Source organism: Heptranchias perlo, chromosome 28 (assembly GCF_035084215.1).
Source record: "Heptranchias perlo isolate sHepPer1 chromosome 28, sHepPer1.hap1, whole genome shotgun sequence".
NCBI classification, from domain to species: Eukaryota; Metazoa; Chordata; class Chondrichthyes; order Hexanchiformes; family Hexanchidae; genus Heptranchias; species Heptranchias perlo.
The window spans coordinates 38,370,989-38,391,522 of record NC_090352.1 but is presented as its reverse complement, the minus strand read 5'-3'; the positions used below and the strand labels follow the sequence as shown (position 1 = coordinate 38,391,522).

The 20,534-nt window shown below is 51.2% G+C and overlaps 1 protein-coding gene across 1 annotated transcript in view; it reads left to right on the top strand.

Annotated features, from left to right (window-relative positions):
• Nucleotides 1–20,534, top strand: part of LOC137345082 (bridge-like lipid transfer protein family member 2) — an 83,867-nt gene that overhangs the window by 40,796 nt on the left and 22,537 nt on the right. The window contains exons 21-29 of the mRNA XM_068008524.1: nt 2,603–2,793; nt 3,105–3,204; nt 5,337–5,536; nt 7,540–7,810; nt 12,852–13,009; nt 14,258–14,461; nt 15,510–15,609; nt 16,780–16,959; nt 19,438–19,559. Of these exons, the coding sequence (XP_067864625.1) occupies nt 2,603–2,793; nt 3,105–3,204; nt 5,337–5,536; nt 7,540–7,810; nt 12,852–13,009; nt 14,258–14,461; nt 15,510–15,609; nt 16,780–16,959; nt 19,438–19,559 (1,526 nt within the window). The remainder of the gene's footprint in view (nt 1–2,602; nt 2,794–3,104; nt 3,205–5,336; nt 5,537–7,539; nt 7,811–12,851; nt 13,010–14,257; nt 14,462–15,509; nt 15,610–16,779; nt 16,960–19,437; nt 19,560–20,534) is intronic.

Genomic DNA, 20,534 nt, shown 5'->3' with positions numbered 1-20,534 from the left:
GTCTGTGTGTGTGTGAGAGAGAGTCTGTGTGTGTGTGAGAGAGAGTCTGTGTGTGTGTGAGAGAGAGTCTGTGTGTGTGTGAGAGAGAGTCTGTGTGTGTGTGAGAGAGAGTCTGTGTGTGTGTGTGAGTGAGTCTGTGTGTGTGTGAGAGAGAGTCTGTGTGTGTGAGAGAGAGTCTGTGTGTGTGAGAGAGAGTCTGTGTGTGTGTGAGAGAGAGTCTGTGTGTGTGTGTGAGTGAGTCTGTGTCTGTGTGTGTGTGAGAGAGTGTCTGTGTGTGTGTGAGAGAGTGTCTGTGTGTGTGTGACAGAGTCTGTGTGTGTGTGTGAGAGAGTCTGTGTGTGTGTGTGTGTGTGAGAGAGTCTGTGTGTGTGTGTGAGAGAGTCTGTGTGTGTGTGTGAGAGAGTCTGTGTGTGTGTGTGAGAGAGTCTGTGTGTGTGTGTGTGAGAGAGTCTGTGTGTGTGTGTGAGAGTGTCTGTGTGTGTGTGTGAGAGTGTCTGTGTGTGTGTGTGAGAGTGTCTGTGTGTGTGTGTGAGAGTGTCTGTGTGTGTGTGAGAGAGTGTCTGTGTGTGTGTGAGAGAGTGTCTGTGTGTGTGTGAGAGAGTCTGTGTGTGTGTGTGAGAGAGTCTGTGTGTGTGTGTGAGAGAGTCTGTGAGTCTGTGTGTGTGTGTGTGTGTGTGTGTGTGTGTGTGTGTGTGTGTGTGAGAGAGTCTGTTTCTGTGTGTGAGTCTGTGTGTGTGTGTGTGTGTGTGTGCGTGAGAGAGTCTGTTTCTGTGTGTGAGTCTGTGTGTGTGTGTGTGTGTGTGTGTGTGTGTGTGTGTGTGTGTGAGTCGCTCCATCAAAGCCAATGAGGCTTAAAATTGGCTGAGGTATAAAATGGGTCCGACCCGAACACACTCCACTCCCGCTAGGCCCGTTAGGTACACACTCACACTCACACTCACACTCACATAAGAACATAAGAAATAGGAGCAGGAGTAGGCCATCTGGCCCCTCGAGCCTGCTCCGCCATTCAATCAGATCGTGGCTGATCTTCGACTCAACTCCACTTTCTCACCGATCCCCACATCCCTTGGTTCCCCTAGAGTCCAAAAATCTATCGATCTCAGCCTTGAATATACTCAATGACTGAGCATCCACAGCCCTCTGGGGTAGAGAATTCCAAAGATTCACCACCCTCTGAGTGAAAAAAATTCCTCCTCATCTCAGTCTTGAATGGCCAACCCCGTATCCTACGATTATGCCCCCTAGTTCTAGACTCTCCAGCCAGAGGAAACAACCTCTCAGCATCTACCCTGGCAAGACCCCTCATAATCTTATATGTTTCAATGAGATCACCTCTCATTCTTCTAAACTCCAGGCAGTATAGGCCCATTCTACTCAATCTCTCCTCATAGGACAACCCTCTCATCCCAGGAATTAATCTAGTGAACCTTCGTTGCACCGTCTCTAAGACAAGTATATCCTTCCTTAGATAAGGAGACTAAAACTGTACGCAGTACTCCAGGTGAGGTCTCACCAAAGCCCTGTACAACTGTAGTAAGACTTCCCTACTCTTGTACTCCAACCCTCTTGTAATAAAGGCCAACGTGCCATTTGCTTTCCTAATTGCCTGCTGTACCTGCAGACTAACTTTTTGTGTTTCTTGTGCGAGGACACCAACATTGAGTCATTTCTCACCATTTAAAAAATATTCTGTTTTTCTATTCTTCCTACCAAAGTGAATAACCTCACATTTCCCCACATTATACTCCATCTGCCACCTTCTTGCCCACTCACTTAACCTGTCTATATCCCTTTGCAGACTCTCTGTGTCCTCCTCACAGCTTACTTTCCCACCTAGCTTTGTATCATCAGCAAACTTGGATACATTACACTCGGTCCCTTCATCCAAGTCATTAATATAGATTGTAAATAGCTGAGGCCCAGGCACTGATCCTTGCGGCACCCCACTAGTTACAGCCTGCCAACCTGAGAATGACCCGTTTATCCCTACTCTCTGTTTTCTACTCACGTAAGTTTTCACACTCACACGCGCGCTCAAACACACACACACACACACACACACACTCACACACACACTCAAACATGTTATAAATTGGATAGCCAGGTGGTGAAGGATAGAATACTAGAGCCTGGTCTTCAGTTGTTTCCAAGCCTTTATTCACAGATCCACATTACCCACCCTGCACCCCCGAGATAAGCTCTCACATAAATGGATACAAGAATCTCCAATTGATATGCACCACCTGAATACAATTAACACTAATGGATATAAATCATATGGATATAATTAAAACCTCACTCACTCACTGTCACTCACTCGCTCGCTCTCACTCACTCACTCGCTGGCTCTCACTCACTCACACTCTCACTCACTCACTCGCTCGCTCGCTCGCACACCTCTAAGGCCATGTTATCCCATCGACGTCCACAAATTTTTGAAAGGTCCAAAATAAACTCAGAAGTTCTCAAGAAACTTTTTTGACAAAAGTAAGAACAGAAACCGCCGATCTCTACTCAAACTCACCGTGTGTGAATTCCGATGTTCAGGTTTTGGAAGCGTGTTGTACCCGATCAGTAATTCCTTCTGTTTCTGTCCCAGAGAGCACCGAGCCTCGGATCCTGCTCTACAGTAGCACGCTGCGCTGGATGCAGAATTTTTGGGCAACTTGGACAACCGTCTCCAGACCCATCTGTCGCGGGACACTCTTTCACAATCTGAAGCCAAGTAAGAAGAAGCTGAGCCAACATTACAAGCAGCTGTCCTTCAACCCACTCTTCCCTCAAGTACAGGTAGTGTACCTCCTCCCTCCCTCCCCCACAGTCCCACTCCCGGTCCCGGTCTGCCCCGCCCCCGCTCCCGGTCTGGCCCGCCCCCGCCCCCGGTCTGCCCCGCCCCCGCTCCCGGTCTGCCCCGCCCCGCCCCGGTCTGCCCCGCCCCGGTCTGCCCCGCCCCTGGTCTGCCCCGCCCCCGGTCTGCCCCGCCCCCGCCCCCGGTCTGCCCCGCCCCCGCTCGCCCCTCCCCCGCTCTTCCCTCCCTCCCCCCCCTCTCCCGGGTGTCTCTGGGTATCATCTGATTGTTTGTTTGTTTCTCACTCCCCCAGGTTCATTACTGGGCGTCGTTTGCACAGCAGCGTGGGATGGAGGTGCAGTGCACCAATGGACACGTGTTCACCCGAGGAGCCCAGAGGTTCATTCCCCAGGGTAGGAAAGGAAGATTTGCATTTAAACAGCACCTTTCACAACCTGTGTAGTCACTGCCGTAACGTAGGAAACGCGACAACCAATTTGTGCACAGCAAGATCCCACAAACAACAATGACCAGATAAACTGTTTTAGTGATGTTGGTTGAGGGGTAAACATTGGCCCAGGACACCGAGGAGAACTCCCCTGCTCTTTGAATAGTGGCCGTGGGATCTTTAACAGCCAGCTGTACAGTTGATGGGGCCCTCTGTTTAATGTCCCATTGGACTCTTCCGGCAATGAAGCACTCCCTCAGTACTGCACTGGAGCGTTGGCCCAGGTTATGTGCTCAAGTCCTTAGTGAGGCCTAAACCCACACCAGAGAGTCTCTGGTTCAGTCCCTGGTCTTTGTTGAGTCACTGATCCCAGGATTGGGTGGCAATATGAAAGCTTCAGCTGGTTTTGCGTCCTCAGCCTCGAGAGGTTTAAAATCAGCCAGGGTTTCCAATCCCAATCACCGTCCGGTTGAAAGTTGCTTGAGGTCAGGACCAGGCTGAGCTGTGATGCCCTCAGCAGTAACAACAACTTGCATTTATATAGCGCCTTTAACGTAGTAAAACGTCTCAAGGCGCTTCACAGGACCGGTTTTCAAACAAAATTTGACACCGAGACACATGAGGAGATATTAGGACAGGTGACCAAAAGCTTGGTCAAAGAGGGAGGTTTTAAGGAGCGTCTTAAAGGAGGAGAGAGGCGGAGAGGTTTGGGGAGGGAATTCCAGAGCTTAGGGCCCGGGCAGCTGAAGGCACGGCCGCCAATGGTGGAGCGATTAAAATCGGGGATGCACAAGAGGCCAGAATTGGAGGAGCGCAGAGATCTCGGAGGGTTGTAGGGGCTGGAGGAGGTTACAGAGATAGGGAGGGGGTGAGGGCCATGGAGGGATTTGAACACGAGGATGAGAATTTTAAAATCGAGGTGTTCCCGGACCGGGAGCCAATGTAGGTCAGCGAGCGCAGGGGGTGATGGGAGAATGGGACTTGGTGCGAGTTAGGATACGGGCAGCAAAGTTTTGGATGAGCTGAAGTTTAGGGAGGGTGAAAGGTGGGAGGCCGGGCAGTCAAATAGCCCACTGGCACTTTCTGTTTGGGCTCAAACATGACGAATGACCATTGAATGAGGGCAGGGACTGCCTGTGGGACCCGTACCCCAGTGAGAGTCAGTGCCCGTGGAACCCGTACCCCAGTGAGAGTCAGTGTCTGTGGAACCCGTACCCCAGTGAGAGTCAGTGCCCGTGGAACCCGTACCCCAGTGAGAGTCAGTGTCTGTGGGACCCGTACCCCAGTGAGAGTCAGTGTCTGTGGGACCCGTACCCCAGTGATACTGAGAGGTTGTTTCCCCTGGCTGGAGAGTCTAGAACTAGGGGTCATAGTCACAGGATAAGGGGCCAGCCATTTAAGACTGAAATGAGGAGGAATTTCTTCATCAGAGGGTTGTGAATCTTTGGAATTCTCTACCCCAGAGGGCTGTGGATGCTCAGTCATTGAATATATTCAGGGCTGCGATCGATAGATTTTTGGACTCGAGGGGAATCAAGGGATATGGGGATCGGGCGGGAAAGTGGAGTTGAGGTCAAAGATCAGCCATGATCTGATTGAATGGCAGAGCAGGCTTGAGGGGCCGAGTGGCCTATTCCTGCTCCTATTTCTTACATCCTTAGGATATCCTTCTATTCCTTTCTCCCTTGTGTTTATCTAGTTAAATGTATCTACACTATTCGCCTCAACTACTCCTCGTGGGAGCGAGTTCCACATTCTCACCACTCTCTGGGTAAAGAAGTTTCTCCTGAATTCCCCATTGGATTTATTAGTGACTTTCTTATATTTATGGCCCCTAGTTCTGGTCTCCCCCACAAGTGGAAACATCATCTCTACGTCTACCCTATCGAACTCCTTCATAGTTTTAAAGACCTCTATCAGGTCACCCCTCAGCCTTCTCTTTTCTAGAGAGAAGAGCCCCAGCCTGTTCAGCCTTTCCTGAGGGTTATAACCTCTCAGTTCTGGTATCAACCTGGTGAATCTGTATTTTTTTTGCACCTTCTCCAATGCCTCTTTACGTTGCATTTTTTTTAACAAGAGTGAGGCTTGTCTCGGCAGGGGGGTCGGTGCTGCGACGCCCGATCTCGGAGTGGAACGTGACTGAGATGCGCAGTGAGCTCAGCCTGGTGACGGTGTACCTGATGACTTCGGCTTCAGACGAGAGCGCGGAGCAGCGGCTGGACTCGCAGGTGACCAAGACTCACCTCCTCAGCCTGTCCTCACTCAACTACCAGCGGCAGAGCAACAAAGTGGAGGAGGTAATCCTGCGGAGGGGGGGGGGGGCAGAGAGAGGGTGGGGGGGGGAGTTCTTCTCATTTTAGCCCCGTGTTAAACTATGGAGAATCTACGCATTGTGGGGATAAATTATTCCACAAGATCCTTGTGTTCCCCGGTATTTTTTTTCCGCCTTCCTCTCCTGAAGACCATTCCTGCATCCTGGGATCCAGTTCCATGGGTCATCTCTGAGACTCCCCCCTCCACCTCCCCAATGTGTCTATTAGGAGCAGGAGGAGGCCATTCAGCCCCTCGAGCCTGTTCCGCCATTCAGTTAGATCAGGGCTGATCTGTATCTTAACTCCATTTACCCGCCTTTGCTCCATGTCCCTCGATACCCTCACCCAACAAAAATCTCCAATTGACCCCCAGCCTCAACAGCTTTTTGGGGGTTCCAGATTCCCACTCCCCTTTGTGTGAAGAAGTGCTTCCTGACATCACCCCTGAACGGCCTGGCTCTAATTTTAAGGTCATGCCCCCTTGTTCTGGACTCCCCCCACCGGAGGAAATAGTTTCTCTCTATCGACCCTATCAAATCCTTTTATAATTTTAAACGTTTCGATTAGATCACCACTCAGCCTTCTAAACCCTTTAGTGAGCCAATAAGGAACAGGCTATTTGATCACTAAGACATCAGACCCAAGCCCAACCCTCCTCTCGCCAATCAGGAGTAGGAGCCCCGTCTGCTCCCTCTCCTACTGTCCCAGATTCGATCCGCTGTCTCAGCACAGACCAGAGATTAAACCTGGCACGTTCCTAGCCTGCATCATGAGGGGCGGAATTTTTAAAAATTCATTCTGGGGATGTGGGCGTCACTGGCAAGGCCGGCATTTATTGCCCGTCCCGAGTTGCCCTGAGAAGGTGGTGGTGAGTCGTCGCCTTGTAACGCCGATAGTGGTTTGTTACAACTGAGTGACTGGCTGGGCCACTTCAGAGGGCAGTTAAGAGTCGATCACGTTGGTGTGGGGACTGGAGTCACATACAGGCCCAGACCGGGTAAGGACGGCAGGTTTCCTTCCCTAAAGGACATCAGTGAACCAGTTGGGATTTTACGACAATCCGACAGCTTCACGGTCACTGTTACTGACACCAGCTTTTTTTCTCCAGTTTTTTAAAAACTGAATTCAAATTCTCAAACTGCAAATGGTGGGATTAGAACTCCCGTTCTCTGGAATACTCGTTCAGTCACACAACCACTACACCGCTGTTTTGCGTGTAACTGCATTGAGGGTGACTGTTCATGGTGATTTTATCGATGCTGAATGTACTCTGAGCGATTGTACTGGGACTGACTGTACTCTGGGCGATTGTACTGGGACTGACTGTACTCTGGGCGATTGTACTGGGACTGACTGTACCCTGGGCGATTGTACTGGGACTGACTGTACCCTGGGCGATTGTACTGGGATTGACTGACTGTACTCTGTGCGATTGTACTGGGACTGACTGTACTCTGTGCGATTGTACTGGGACTGACTGTACTCTGTGCGATTGTACTGGGACTGACTGTACTCTGTGCGATTGTACTGGGACTGACTGTACTCTGTGCGATTGTACTGGGACTGACTGTACTCTGTGCGATTGTACTGGGACTGACTGTACTCTGTGCGATTGTACTGGGACTGACTGTACTCTGCGCGATTGTACTGGGACTGACTGTACTCTGTGCGATTGTACTGGGACTGACTACTCTGAGCGATTGTACTGGGACTGACTGTACTCTGTGCGATTATACTGGGACTGACTACTCCGTGTGATTGTACTGGGACTGACTGTACTCTGTGCGATTGTACTGGGACTGACTGTACTCTGTGCGATTGTACTGGGACTGACTGTACTCTGTGCGATTGTACTGGGACTGACTGTACTCTGTGCGATTGTACTGGGACTGACTGTACTCTGGGCGATTGTACTGGGACTGACTGTACTCTGGGCAATTGTACTGGGACTGACTGTGCGATTGTGTTACGTCTTCTTGCTGTGTTAGGATGTGTCGGTGAAGGAGGAGAGGAGTTACACGCACAAGCTGTGCCTCGTCGACCTAAGAGCTTCGTGGACGCCCACCAACCGGAACGTAGCGTTCGGCCTGTATGATGGGTACAAGAAAGCGGCAGTGCTGAAGCGTAACCTGTCGACGGAGGCGCTGAAGGGGTTAAAGATCGACACTGACCTGCAGACCAAGAAACCGAAGCGGTCATCGACGATTATTGCCGCAGTCAAACCGGAGGACGAGAAACCGGAGAGGAAGTCGCTGGAAGGTAAGAGAGGTGGAGAATTTTTTTCTCTAAATTAGGGCATTGGTTTAAACTAAGAGCTGGGAAACTAAGCAGCTTTTATAGCAGGTAGTGTTTTTTTTTAAGTGAACCTAGGTCCCTAGTATAGTTAACATTTTCTAATTTCAACGTAATTTAAAAGGGGTAACTAAGCTAAGGCAAGTCATGGCAGCAGACCTCGCACCCGTGATATGCCCCTCCTGCAAGATGTGGGAAGTCATGGACACTACCAGTGTCCCTGCCGACCATGTGTGCAGGAAGTGTGTCCACCTGCAGCTACTGACCGATCGTATCTCGGAGCTGGAGCTGCGGGTGGACTCACTGTGGAGCATCCGCGATGCAGAGAAACTCGTGGATAGCACGTTTAGCGAGTTGGTCACACCGCAGGTAAAGGGAGTACAGGTAGGAAGTGAATGGGTGACCACCAGGCAGAGTAAGAGGTGCAGGCAGGTAGTGCAGGGGTCCCCTGTGGCCATCCCCCTCTCAAACAGGTATACTGTTTTGGATACTGTTGTGGGAGATGGCTCACCAGGGGAAGGTGGCAGCGGCCAGGTTCATGGCACCGTGGCTGGCTCTGCTGCACAGGAGGGCAGGAAAAAGACTGATAGTGATAGGGGACTCGATTGTAAGGGGAATAGACAGGCGTTTCTGCGGACGCAACCGAGACTCCAGGATGGTATGTTGCCTCCCTGGTGCAAGGGTCAGGGATGTCTCGGAGCGGCTGCAGGGCATTCTGGAGGGGGAGGGTGAACAGCCAGTTGTCGTGGTGCATATAGGTACCAACGATATAGGTAAAAAACGGGATGAGGTCCTACAAGCTGAATTTAGGGAGTTACGAGTTAAACTAAAAAGTAGGACCTCAAAGGTAGTAATCTCAGGATTGCTACCAGTGCCACGGGCTAGTCAGAGTAGGAATGACAGGATAGCTAGGATGAATACGTGGCTTGAGAGATGGTGCCAGAGGGAGGGATTCAAATTCCTGGGACATTGGAACCGGTTCTGGGGGAGGTGGGACCAGTACAAATTGGACGGTCTGCATCTGGGCAGGACTGGAACCAATGTCCTAGGGGGAGTGTTTGCTAGTGCTGTTGGGGAGGGTTTAAACTAAAGTGGCAAGGGGATGGGAACCGATGCAGGAAGTCAGTGGGAAGTAAAGTGGTGACAGAAACAAAAGGCAGTAAGGGAGAGTGTACAAAACATGACCGGACAGATGGTCTGAGAAAGCAGAGCAAAGACCAAGGGAAGTCTAGATTAAACTGCATTTATTTCAATGCAAGAAGTCTGATGGGCAAGGCAGATGAACTCAGGGCATGGATGGGTACATGGGACTGGGATGTTATAGCTATTACTGAAACATGGCTAAGGGAGGGGCAGGACTGGCAGCTCAATGTTCCAGGGTACAGATGCTATAGGAAAGATAGAGCAGGAGGTAAGAGAGGAGGGGGAGTTGCGTTCTTGATTAGGGAGAACATCACGGCAGTAGTGAGAGGGGATATATCCGAGGGTTCGCCCACTGAGTCTATATGGGTAGAACTGAAAAATAAGAAGGGAGAGATCACGTTGATAGGATTGTACTACAGACCCCCAAATAGTCAACGGGAAATTGAGGAGCAAATATGTAAGGAGATTACAGACAGCTGCAAGAAAAATAGGGTGGTAATAGTAGGGGACTTTAACTTTCCCAACATTGACTGGGACAGCCATAGCATTAGGGGCTTGGATGGAGAGAAATTTGTTGAGTGTATTCAGGAGGAATTTCTCATTCAGTATGTGGATGGCCCGACTAGAGAGGGGGCAAAACTTGACCTCCTCTTGGGAAATAAGGAAGGGCAGGTGACAGAAGTGTTAGTGAGGGATCACTTTGGGACCAGTGATCATAATTCCATTAGTTTTAAGATAGCTATGGAGAATGATAGGTCTGGCCCAAAAGTTAAAATTCTAAATTGGGGAAAGGCCAATTTTGATGGTATTAGACAGGAACTTTCAGAAGTTGATAGGGAGAGTCTGTTGGCAGGCAAAGGGACGTCTGGTAAGTGGGAGGCCTTCAAAAGTGTGTTAACCAGGGTTCAGGGTAAGCACATTCCTTATAAAGTGAAGGGCAAGGCTGGTAGAAGTAGGGAACCTTGGATGACGCGGGAGATTGAGGCCCTAGTCAAAAAGAAGAAGGAGGCATATGACATGCATAGGCAGCTGGGATCAAGTGGATCCCTTGAAGAGTATAGAGATTGCCGGAGTAGAGTTAAGAGAGAAATCAGGAGGGCAAAAAGGGGACATGAGATTGCTTTGGCAGATAAGGCAAAGGTGAATCCAAAGAGCTTCTACAAATACATAAAGGGCAAAAGAGTAACTAGGGAGAGAGTAGGGCCTCTTAAGGATCAACAAGGTCATCTATGTGCGGAACCACAAGAGATGGGTGAGATCCTAAATGAATATTTCGCATCGGTATTTACGGTTGAGAAAGGCATGGATGTTAGGGAACTTGGGGAAATAAATAGTGATGTCTTGAGGAGTGTACATATTACAGAGAGGGAGGTGCTGGAAGTCTTAACGCGCATCAAGGTAGATAAATCTCCGGGACCTGATGAAATGTATCCCAGGACGTTATGGGAGATCAGGGAGGAAATTGTGGGTCCCCTAGCAGAGATATTTGAATCATCGACAGCTACAGGTGAGGTGCCTGAAGATTGGAGGGTAGCAAATGTTGTGCCTTTGTTTAAGAAGGGCGGCAGGGAAAAGCCTGGGAACTACAGACCGGTGAGCCTGACATCTGTAGTGGGTAAGTTGTTAGAGGGTATTCTGAGAGACAGGATCTACGGGCATTTGGAGAGGCAGGGACTGATTGGGAACAGTCAGCATGGTTTTGTGAGAGGAAAATCATGTCTCACGAATTTGATTGAGTTTTTTGAAGGGGTAACCAAGAAGATAGATGAGGGCTGTGCAGTAGACGTGGTCTACATGGACTTTAGCAAAGCCTTTGACAAGGTACCGCATGGTAGGTTGTTACATAAGGTTAGATCTCACGGGATCCAAGGTGAGGTAGCCAATTGGATACAAAATTGGATTGACGACAGAAGACAGAGGGTGGTTGTAGAGGGTTGTTTTTCAAACTGGAGGCCTGTGACCAGCGGTGTGCCTCAGGGATCGGTGCTGGGTCCGCTGTTATTTGTTATTTATATTAATGATTTGGATGAGAATTTAGGAGGCATGGTTAGTAAGTTTGCAGATGACACCAAGATTGGTGGCATTGTGGACAGTGAAGAAGGTTATCTAGGATTGCAACGGGATCTTGATAAATTGGGCCAGTGGGCCGATGAATGGCAGATGGAGTTTAATTTAGATAAATGTGAGGTGATGCATTTTGGTAGATCGAATCGGGCCAGGACCTACTCCGTTAATGGTAGGGCGTTGGGGAGAGTTATAGAACAAAGAGATCTAGGAGTACAGGTTCATAGCTCCTTGAAAGTGGAGTCACAGGTGGATAGGGTGGTGAAGAAGGCATTCAGCATGCTTGGTTTCATTGGTCAGAACATTGAATACAGGAGTTGGGATGTCTTATTGAAGTTGTACAAGACATTAGTTAGGCCACACTTGGAATACTGTGTACAGTTCTGGTCACCCTGTTATAGAAAGGATATTATTAAACTAGAAAGAGTGCAGAAAAGATTTACTAGGATGCTACTGGGACTTGATGGTTTGACTTATAGGGAGAGGTTGGATAGACTGAGACTTTTTTCCCTGGAGAGTAGGAGGTTTAGGGGTGATCTTATAGAAGTCTATCAAATAATTAGGGGCATAGATGAGGTAGATAGTCAAAATCTTTTCCCAAAGGTAGGGGAGTCTATAACAAGGGGGCATAGATTTAAGGTGAGAGGGGAGAGATACAAAAGGGTCCAGAGGGGCAATTTTTCACTCAAAGCGTGGTGAGTGTCTGGAACGAGCTGCCAGAGGCAGTAGTAGAGGCGGGTACAATTTTGTCTTTTAAAAAGCATTTGGACAATTACATGGGTAAGATGGGTATAGAGGGATATGGGCCAAGTGCAGGCAACTGGGACTAGCTTAGTGGTATAAACTGGGCGACATGGACATGTTGGGCCGAAGGGCCTGTTTCCATGTAGTAAACTTCTATGATTCTATGATTCTATTAGAGGCAGAAGATCACTCGGAGAAACGGGGGGAGGAGATTAGTTGTAGGGGCCACACTTGGAATACTGTGTACAGTTCTGGGGCAGGTTTTAAGGTGCCTTTACGTTGCGATTTAGTGCCGCACAGATCTCTGGGCCCACTGGCCGGGAAGGGCTGATGCAAAGAAATTGTTCAGCTTTCAACACGGAGATGCACAGATTCCTGGCTCACTTGGGGGAGAGAGTTGCAGGTTTGTTAACAGGGTGTGAGAGCGTTTCGGGTCTAGTCTGTGCAGGTTCTGAATCTGGACCCAGTGGTTAGAGAGGGATGGGGTGGGTGACAGCTGGTCCCCTTTCCTGGGTTCCTGTAACATAATGGTGTCGGCCGTGGCTCAGTGGGTAACACTCTCGCCTCTGAGTCAGAAGGTCGTGGGTTCAAGTCCCACTCCAGAGACTCGAGCACAAAATCCAGGCCGACACTCCCAGTGCAGTACTGAGGGAGTGCTGCAGTGTCAGAGGTGCCGTCTTTCGGATGAGACGTTAAACCGAGGCCCTGTCTGCCCTCTCAGGTGGACGTAAACAATCCTACGGCCACTATTTGAAGAAGAGCAGGGGGGAGTTCTCCCCGGTGTCCTGGGGCCTCAATTTATCCCTCAACCAACATCACTAAAAACAGATTATCTGGTCGTTATCACATTGTTGTTTGTGGGATCTTGCTGTGCGCAAATTGGCCGCTGCGATTCGTACATTACAACAGTGACTACACTTTGAAAAGTACTTCATTGACTGTGAAATGCTTTGGGACGTCCTGAGATTGTGACAGCGCTGTGTATAAATGCAAGTCTTTCTTTCTTTACTTGTTCTGGTGCGCTGCTCACGTGATTTCCTCACTGTCCTTTCCCCAGGTGCCTCTATGTTGCAGAAACTGATCGAAGAGACGGACAAATTTGTGGTTTTCACGGAGGAAGATTCCGGAGTGTGTGACCAGTTGTACGGGAGCGCAGCGTGTCAGACTGACGACGTGATTAACCGGAACTGGCTGATCGAGCTGGTGAACTCCCAGGTAACACTGGAGATTGACGGAGCCTGAGCAAAGAAGGAGGGGCTGAGGCGGGTGGGGAGACGGGATAGTGAGGAAAACACTATAGAAAAGGTAATGGCCCTGCCATTACTGCAAGGTAAAGCCGCAGCACTGAGGCGGCATGTAGGTTCACAGTAAATGCTGTCAGGAAATTGTTCTTTACTCCAGGAGTGGGCATCGGGTGGAGAACCACAGGCTAACACCACTGTCGTTCGAGAAACTATTGGATGGGAGACTGTGGCCTTCCCTTTTTTGGACAGATGATCTCCCTCTCTTGTACTGTGTGCTCTCTGACCCTCTCTCCCATTCTCTCCCTCCCATTCTCTCCCTCCCATTCTCTCCCTCCCATTCTCTCCCTCCCATTCTCTCCCTCCCATTCTCTCCCTCCCATTCTCTCCCTCCCATTCTCTCCCTCCCATTCTCTCCCTCCCATTCTCTCCCTCCCATTCTCTCCCTCCCATTCTCTCCCTCCCATTCTCTCCCTCCCATTCTCTCCCTCCCATTCTCTCCCTCCCATTCTCTCCCTCCCATTCTCTCCCTCCCATTCTCTCCCTCCCATTCTCTCCCTCCCATTCTCTCCCTCCCATTCCCTCCCTCCCATTCTCTCCCTCCCATTCTCTCCCTCCCATTCTCTCCCTCCCATTCTCTCCCTCCCATTCTCTCCCTCCCATTCTCTCCCTCCCATTCTCTCCCTCCCATTCTCTCCCTCCCATTCTCTCCCTCCCATTCTCTCCCTCCCATTCTCTCCCTCCCATTCTCTCCCTCCCATTCTCTCCCTCCCATTCTCTCCCTCCCATTCTCTCCCTCCCATTCTCTCCCTCCCATTCTCTCCCTCCCATTCTCTCCCTCCCATTCTCTCCCTCCCATTCTCTCCCTCCCATTCTCTCCCTCCCATTCTCTCCCTCCCATTCTCTCCCTCCCATTCTCTCCCTCCCATTCTCTCCCTCCCATTCTCTCCCTCCCATTCTCTCCCTCCCATTCTCTCCCTCCCATTCTCTCCCTCCCATTCTCTCCCTCCCATTCTCTCCCTCCCATTCTCTCCCTCCCTCTCCCTCCCTCTCTCTCCCTCTCCCTCCCTCTCCCTCTCCCTCCCTCTCCCTCTCCCTCCCTCTCCCTCTCCCTCCCTCTCCCTCTCCCTCCCTCTCTCTCTCTCCCTCCCTCTCTCTCTCTCCCTCCCTCTCTCTCCCTCGTACTGCGTGTTCTCTGACTCCCCTTTCTCTCTGCCGTTAGGTGATGTTACGAGGTGCTGAGACGGTGGGCTGTGTTTTTGTAAGTGCTGCCAAGGCCCAGCTCCTGCAGTGCCTGCACCACCCAGCCTGGTACAGTGACACCCTCAAGCAGAAGACCACCTGGACCTGCCTGCTGGATGGCATGCAGTACTTCGCTACCATGGAAACCAACCCCGCGGAGAAGGAGTGTCAGCTGTGGTTAGAGGTGAGGATCGAGCAGCGTTGTCTTTTCCAGGTCCCCCGTGGGGTGCAGGTTCCATGGGCTGCCTCTGGCGCCTCGCCGAGGTGCTCATCCTTCGAGCGTCAGCGCAGACAGTGAGCGTCGACCAGCTGCTCGACCACGGAGGAGCATCAGAGCAAAGCCCAGTGCCCCCCCCTCACCCAGTGCCCTCCTCACCCAGTGACCCCCCTCCCCAATGCAGGGGTCACCAGAGAGATGAGAGTTCAAAACCTTTTTAATTCATTCTTGGGATGTGGGCATCGCTGGCAAGGCTGGCATTTATTGCCCATCCCTAGTTGTCCTGAGAAGGTGATGGAGATACAACTGAGCGCCTGGCTGGCCCAGACTGGGTAAGGACGGCAGGTTTCCTTCCCGAGTGAACCAGTTGGGTTTTCACGATAATCCGACAGCTTCACGGTCACTTTTAGTGATCGCGGTTTTTTATTTCCTGAACTGAGTCCAAATTCTCAAACTTGTGTGGTCGGATTTGAACTTGTGTTCTGTGGATTATTAGTGTAGTAATATAAACACCGCACCCCCTAAACGCCGCACCCCCTAAACGCCGCACCCCCTAAACGCCGCACCCCCTAAACGCCGCACCCCCTAAACGCCGCACCCCCTAAACGCCGCACCCCCTAAACGCCGCACCCCCTAAACGCCGCACCCCCTAAACGCCGCACCCCCTAAACGCCGCACCCCCTAAACGCCGCACCCCCTAAACGCCGCACCCCCTAAACGCCGCACCCCCTAAACGCCGCACCCCCTAAACGCCGCACCCCCTAAACGCCGCACCCCCTAAACGCCGCACCCCCTAAACGCCGCACCCCCTAAACATCACACCACCGCACCCCTTAAACACCACACTATACTTTCCAGAGGCGAGCGTTGTCCGGGTGACTGGTGGAGGAGGGGAGGGGATGTCGGCCGTTATGCGAGGGAGTGCGAACATAACGCCCCCGACTGGAGGAACGAGCCCCCTCCCCCTCCGCCCAGGGGCACGGTTTAATTTCTAACGCGACCTTATGTCCTCCAGGTCAAAAACATCGAGGAGCATCGCGTACGTAACCTGGACTCGGTGGCGGAGCTGATGGAGAGCGGTCAGGCCGTGGGGGGGATGGTCAGCACCACGACAGGTGAGAGGAGCCGTTCGAGAGAGGCTGGGTGGAGTTGGGGGTCGGGGGGTGGGAACCAGCCACAACAGGCACGGGAACAAGGTTCCAGTCCCTGGCCACGGCTGCCGTTCACAGTGACATTTCCCTGTCCACAGCGAGCGACAGATCTCATCCCAGTCATCAGAAGCAAACCCAGTACAAGGTGCCAGCCGGGGCTCAGTGGGTCGCACTCTGGCCTCTGAGTCAGAAGGTCGTGGGTTCAGAGCCCCACTCCAGAGAACTTGAGCACAAAATCCAGGCCAACACTCCCAGTGCAGTACTGAGGGAGTGCTGCATTGTCAGAGGTGCTGTCTTTTGGATGAGGCATTAAACCGAGGCCCCGTCTGCCCTCTGAGGTGGATGTAAAAGATCCCACGGCCATTATTTCGAAGAAGAGCAGGGGGAGTTCTCCCCGATGTCCTGGGGCCAATATTTATTCCTCAATTAACATCACTGAAAAACAAATGATCTGGTCATTTATCTTCTACTGGGACAGTGTAGAGGGAGCTTTACTCTGTATCTAACCCGTGCTGTACCTGCTCGGGGAGTGTTTGATGGGACAGTGTAGAGGGAGCTTTACTCTGTATCTAACCCTGTACCTGCCCTGGGAGTGTTTGATGGGACAGTGTAGAGGGAGCTTTACTCTGTATCTAACCCATGCTGTACCTGCCCTGGGAGTGTTTGATGGGACAGTGTAGAGGGAGCTTTACTCTGTATCTAACCCATGCTGTACCTGCCCTGGGAGTGTTTGATGGGACAGTGTAGAGGGAGCTTTACTCTGTATCTAACCCATGCTGTACCTGCCCTGGGAGTGTTTGATGGGACAGTGTAGAGGGAGCTTTACTCTGTATCTAACCCTGTACCTGCCCTGGGAGTGTTTGATGGGACAGTGTAGAGGGAGCTTTACTCTGTATCTAACCCATGCTGTACCTGCCCTGGGAGTGTTTGATGGGACAGTGTAGAGGGAGCTTTACTCTGTATCTAACCCGTGCTGTTCCTGCCCGGGGAGTGTTAACACTGAGTTACATTCCCCAGCACAGATTCCACACGTGCGGGGTACAAAAAAAATGATAAATTGCCGAATAAGATGTAAAGCAGAATTGTGAGTGACCACTGGCTGATCGACTCCCCGTTTCTCGTGTATACATTCAGACTGGAATCTCCCAGGTCAATGCCATCAGACCCATCAGGTTCAAAGGATCATCTCTCGCTGCAGTTGCCGGATGTACTATGTCAGTTACAGCCATGACATCGAACCCGAGCTGGCGACTCAGATCAAACCGATCGAGATTCAGGAGGACCAGAAAGAGGATCTGCTGAAGAAGCAGAACGGTGGGTGTGAGAGTTGAGACATTTGGAGCGATTTTAAACTTGGACAGTGGGCCTAGGACTAGACGGTGCCAGGCACAACCCACCGGGCCTGGAGCAAGGTTAGAGGCTAGAAAAGAAACTTTCTCTTTCCCGCGCGGGTTCGGAGGGCGTCGAGCCAACTCTCAGAGCAGGGAGTGGATTCGTGGGAAGCTGGCACCTTTTCAAAGGGGAGCCGCACGGAGTTCTGCGGAGAAGGGGGAGCGAGGGTTCGAGACAGACGAACAGCACAGCTTGATATTTATTCAGAGATGAGAGAGGAAGGACCTTAGTGTCACAGAGTGGGGCATCAACAGGTGGCACTGGAGGGAACGTCATAGCAGAATAATCGGATGTGGATTAATTGGGAGAATAGAAAGGATGACATGAAATTCAGGCCAGCCAGCGGCCGGTTCCTATTGATCCAGGACACGGTGCTGGCTGTGAATCTGTGAGCCCCGGCATGTTTGATAATTCTGTCCGAATCTCTTCCTATCCAAGCTGCTGTATCGTGGAAATTGAGGTCCTGTTTTAAATATCAGTGTGTACTCCTGCTTGTCTATTCTCATTCCCCCGCGGAGGGACAGAGCACGGCCTCGCCAGGGTGCGTGGGGGTGCGGAGGTTGTGTTATTGAACTCGCAACCCAATCAGAGAGACTGAACAGGCTGGGGCTCTTCTCTCTAGAAAAGAGAAGGCTGAGAGGTGACCTGATAGAGGTCTTTATAATTCTGATGGGGTTCGATAGGGTAGGCATAAGCACATCAGAACCAGGAGCAGGAGCAGGCCATCCGGCCCCTCAAACCTGCTCCGCCATTCAATCAGATCATGGCTGATCTTCGACCTCAACTCCACTTTCCCGCCCGATCCCCATATCCCTTGATTCCCCTCGAGTCCAAAAATCTATCGACCTCAGTCTTGAATATACTCAACGACTGAGCATCCACAGCCCTCTGGGGTAGAGAATTCCAAAGATTCACAACCCTCTGAGTGAAGAAACATTTCCTCATCTCACTCCTAAATGTCAGACCCCTGATCCTGAGACTATGCCCCCGAGTTGTAGATTCTCCCGCCAGGGGAAACAGCCTCTCAGCATCTACTCTCTAAGAAGGGCCGAATGGCCTACTCCTTCTCCTATTTTCTATGTTACTAAATTTATATGTTTCAATGAGATCACCTCTCATTCTTCTAAACTCCAGAGACATAGAAAAGATGTTTCCACTTGTGGGGGAGACCAGAACTAGGGGCCATAAATATAAGATAGTCACTAATAAATCCAATAGGGAATTCAGGAGAAACTTCTTTACCCAGAGAGTGGTGAGAATGTGGAACTCACTCCCACAAGGAGTAGTTGAGGTGAATAGTGTAGATACATTTAAGGGGAAGCTGGATAAACACACGAGGGAGAAAGGAATAGAAGGATATGCTGATAGGGTGAGATGAAGGATCGAGCGGAACATAAACACCGGCATAGACCAGTTGGGCCGAATGGCCTGTTTCTGTGCTGTAAATTCTATGTAATCCAGAGGTCGTGAGTTCAAATCCCACATGGCAGTTTGAGAATTTGAATTCAGTTTAAAAAATATCTGGAAATAAAAAGCTGGTCTCAGTAAAAGTGACCGTGAAGCTGTCGGATTGTCGTAAAATCCCATCTGGTTCACTGATGTCCTTCAGGGAAGGAAACCTGCCGTCCTTACCCAGTCTGGGCCTATATGTCACTCCAGTCCCATAATGTCCCATTCTTAACTGCCCTCTGAAGTGGCCTAGCCAGTCACTCAGTTGTTTCAAAACTGCTATCAGTGGTTCAAGAAGGCCCATCATCAACTTCAGGGCAACTCGGGACGGATAAAAAAAACAGCGTGATTATTGGCATGAGGCAGGATGGAACTTATGATTTTAATTTACTCAAACTACAGCAAAGTCTATTTACTCAAACTACAGCAAAGTCTATTTACTCATAAACTACAGCAAAGTCTCCCGAGAACAGCGGGATTATTTCACCAGGAAAATGCAGTGATTGGAGGATAGTTACATAATATATACTATGTGCGTAAAGTCAATCGCAGTCACAGCAGTGCGGTCTCCAGGTATGATTGACCGGGGAATTCCCCGATCATCTCCATTCTGGTCCGGGACTTTGGTGTCACCGTATGTGGCCATAAATGCCGGCCTTACCAGCGATGCCCTCATCCTGAGATTTAATAATTTTTTAAAGAGGTGGTTTGGCTCCCTGCCTGCGGAGGTGAACTGGTGTCGCTGGCTGCTTGGAATGGGGGGAGGGGGAACGGGTCAGTCGAGGGGCTTTCACACCCCTGGATCACACAGCTCCCCCACATCCCCCAGCAGAAACCCACAGTCAGTGAGCAAGCCACAGGGGGAGGTTCTCTGTTCCAATGTCACATCATCCCTTTATTTGTGGTTTCTTTTCTGTGTCTCTCTTTACTCTGAATGGAATCTGGATTCAGGCGCCGTGGACACATTCACACTGATCCATCACGACTTGGAGATATCCACCAATCCGGTCCAGTACGCCATGATCCTGGATATCGTCAACAATCTACTCCTGCTCGTTGAACCAAAACGCAAAGTACGTCCACCTGCGGAGGTCGATAAGTCCGGGATCGTCAGTACCCGGAGTGAGAGTGTCCGGGATCGTCAGTACCCGGAGTGAGAGTGTCCGGGATCGTCAGTACCCGGAGTGAGAGTGTCCGGGATCGTCAGTACCCGGAGTGAGAGTGTCCGGGATCGTCAGTACCCGGAGTGAGAGTGTCCGGGATCGTCAGTACCCGGAGTGAGAGTGTCCGGGATCGTCAGTACCCGGAGTGAGAGTGTCCGGGATCGTCAGTACCCGGAGTGAGAGTGTCCGGGATCGTCAGTACCCGGAGTGAGAGTGTCCGGGATCGTCAGTACCCGGAGTGAGAGTGTCCGGGATCGTCAGTACCCGGAGTGAGAGTGTCCGGGATCGTCAGTACCTGGAGTGAGTGTGTAGGGGCTCCAAGTTACTTCAGTCATCCCAGGCTGAAGAAGGGAGCATCGGGCAGGATTCCTGCTCCTCATTGCTCTCCGGTGACTCCTAGTCGGGATTCGCATGTGTGGAGTTCCCGTAGAGAGGGGGGGCTGGGCTGGCTACGATGCCCCACAAGGTTGAATAACCCACCAACGCTCATCTGCCTGGATTCAGACATGATGAGTGGGCACATGAGTGAGGGCGTCTGGCTCCTGTGGGACCCGTACCCCAGTGAGAGTCAGTGTGTGTGGGACCCGTACCCCAGTGAGAGTCAGTGTCTGTGGGACCCGTACCCCAGTGAGAGTCAGTGTCTGTGGGACCCGTACCCCAGTGAGAGTCAGTGTCCGTGGAACCCGTACCCCAGTGAGGGTCAGTGTCTGTGGGACCCGTACCCCAGTGAGGGTCAGTGTATGTGGGACCCGTACCCCAGTGAGCGTCAGTGTCTGTGGGACCCATACCCCAGTGATAAGCGATGCTTTTAGTGCCGGGTTGGGGGGTGGTGAAGTGGGAAGGAGGGTGTTGGTGTCGTTCTGGTTACCAGGTTGAGTTTCTTGT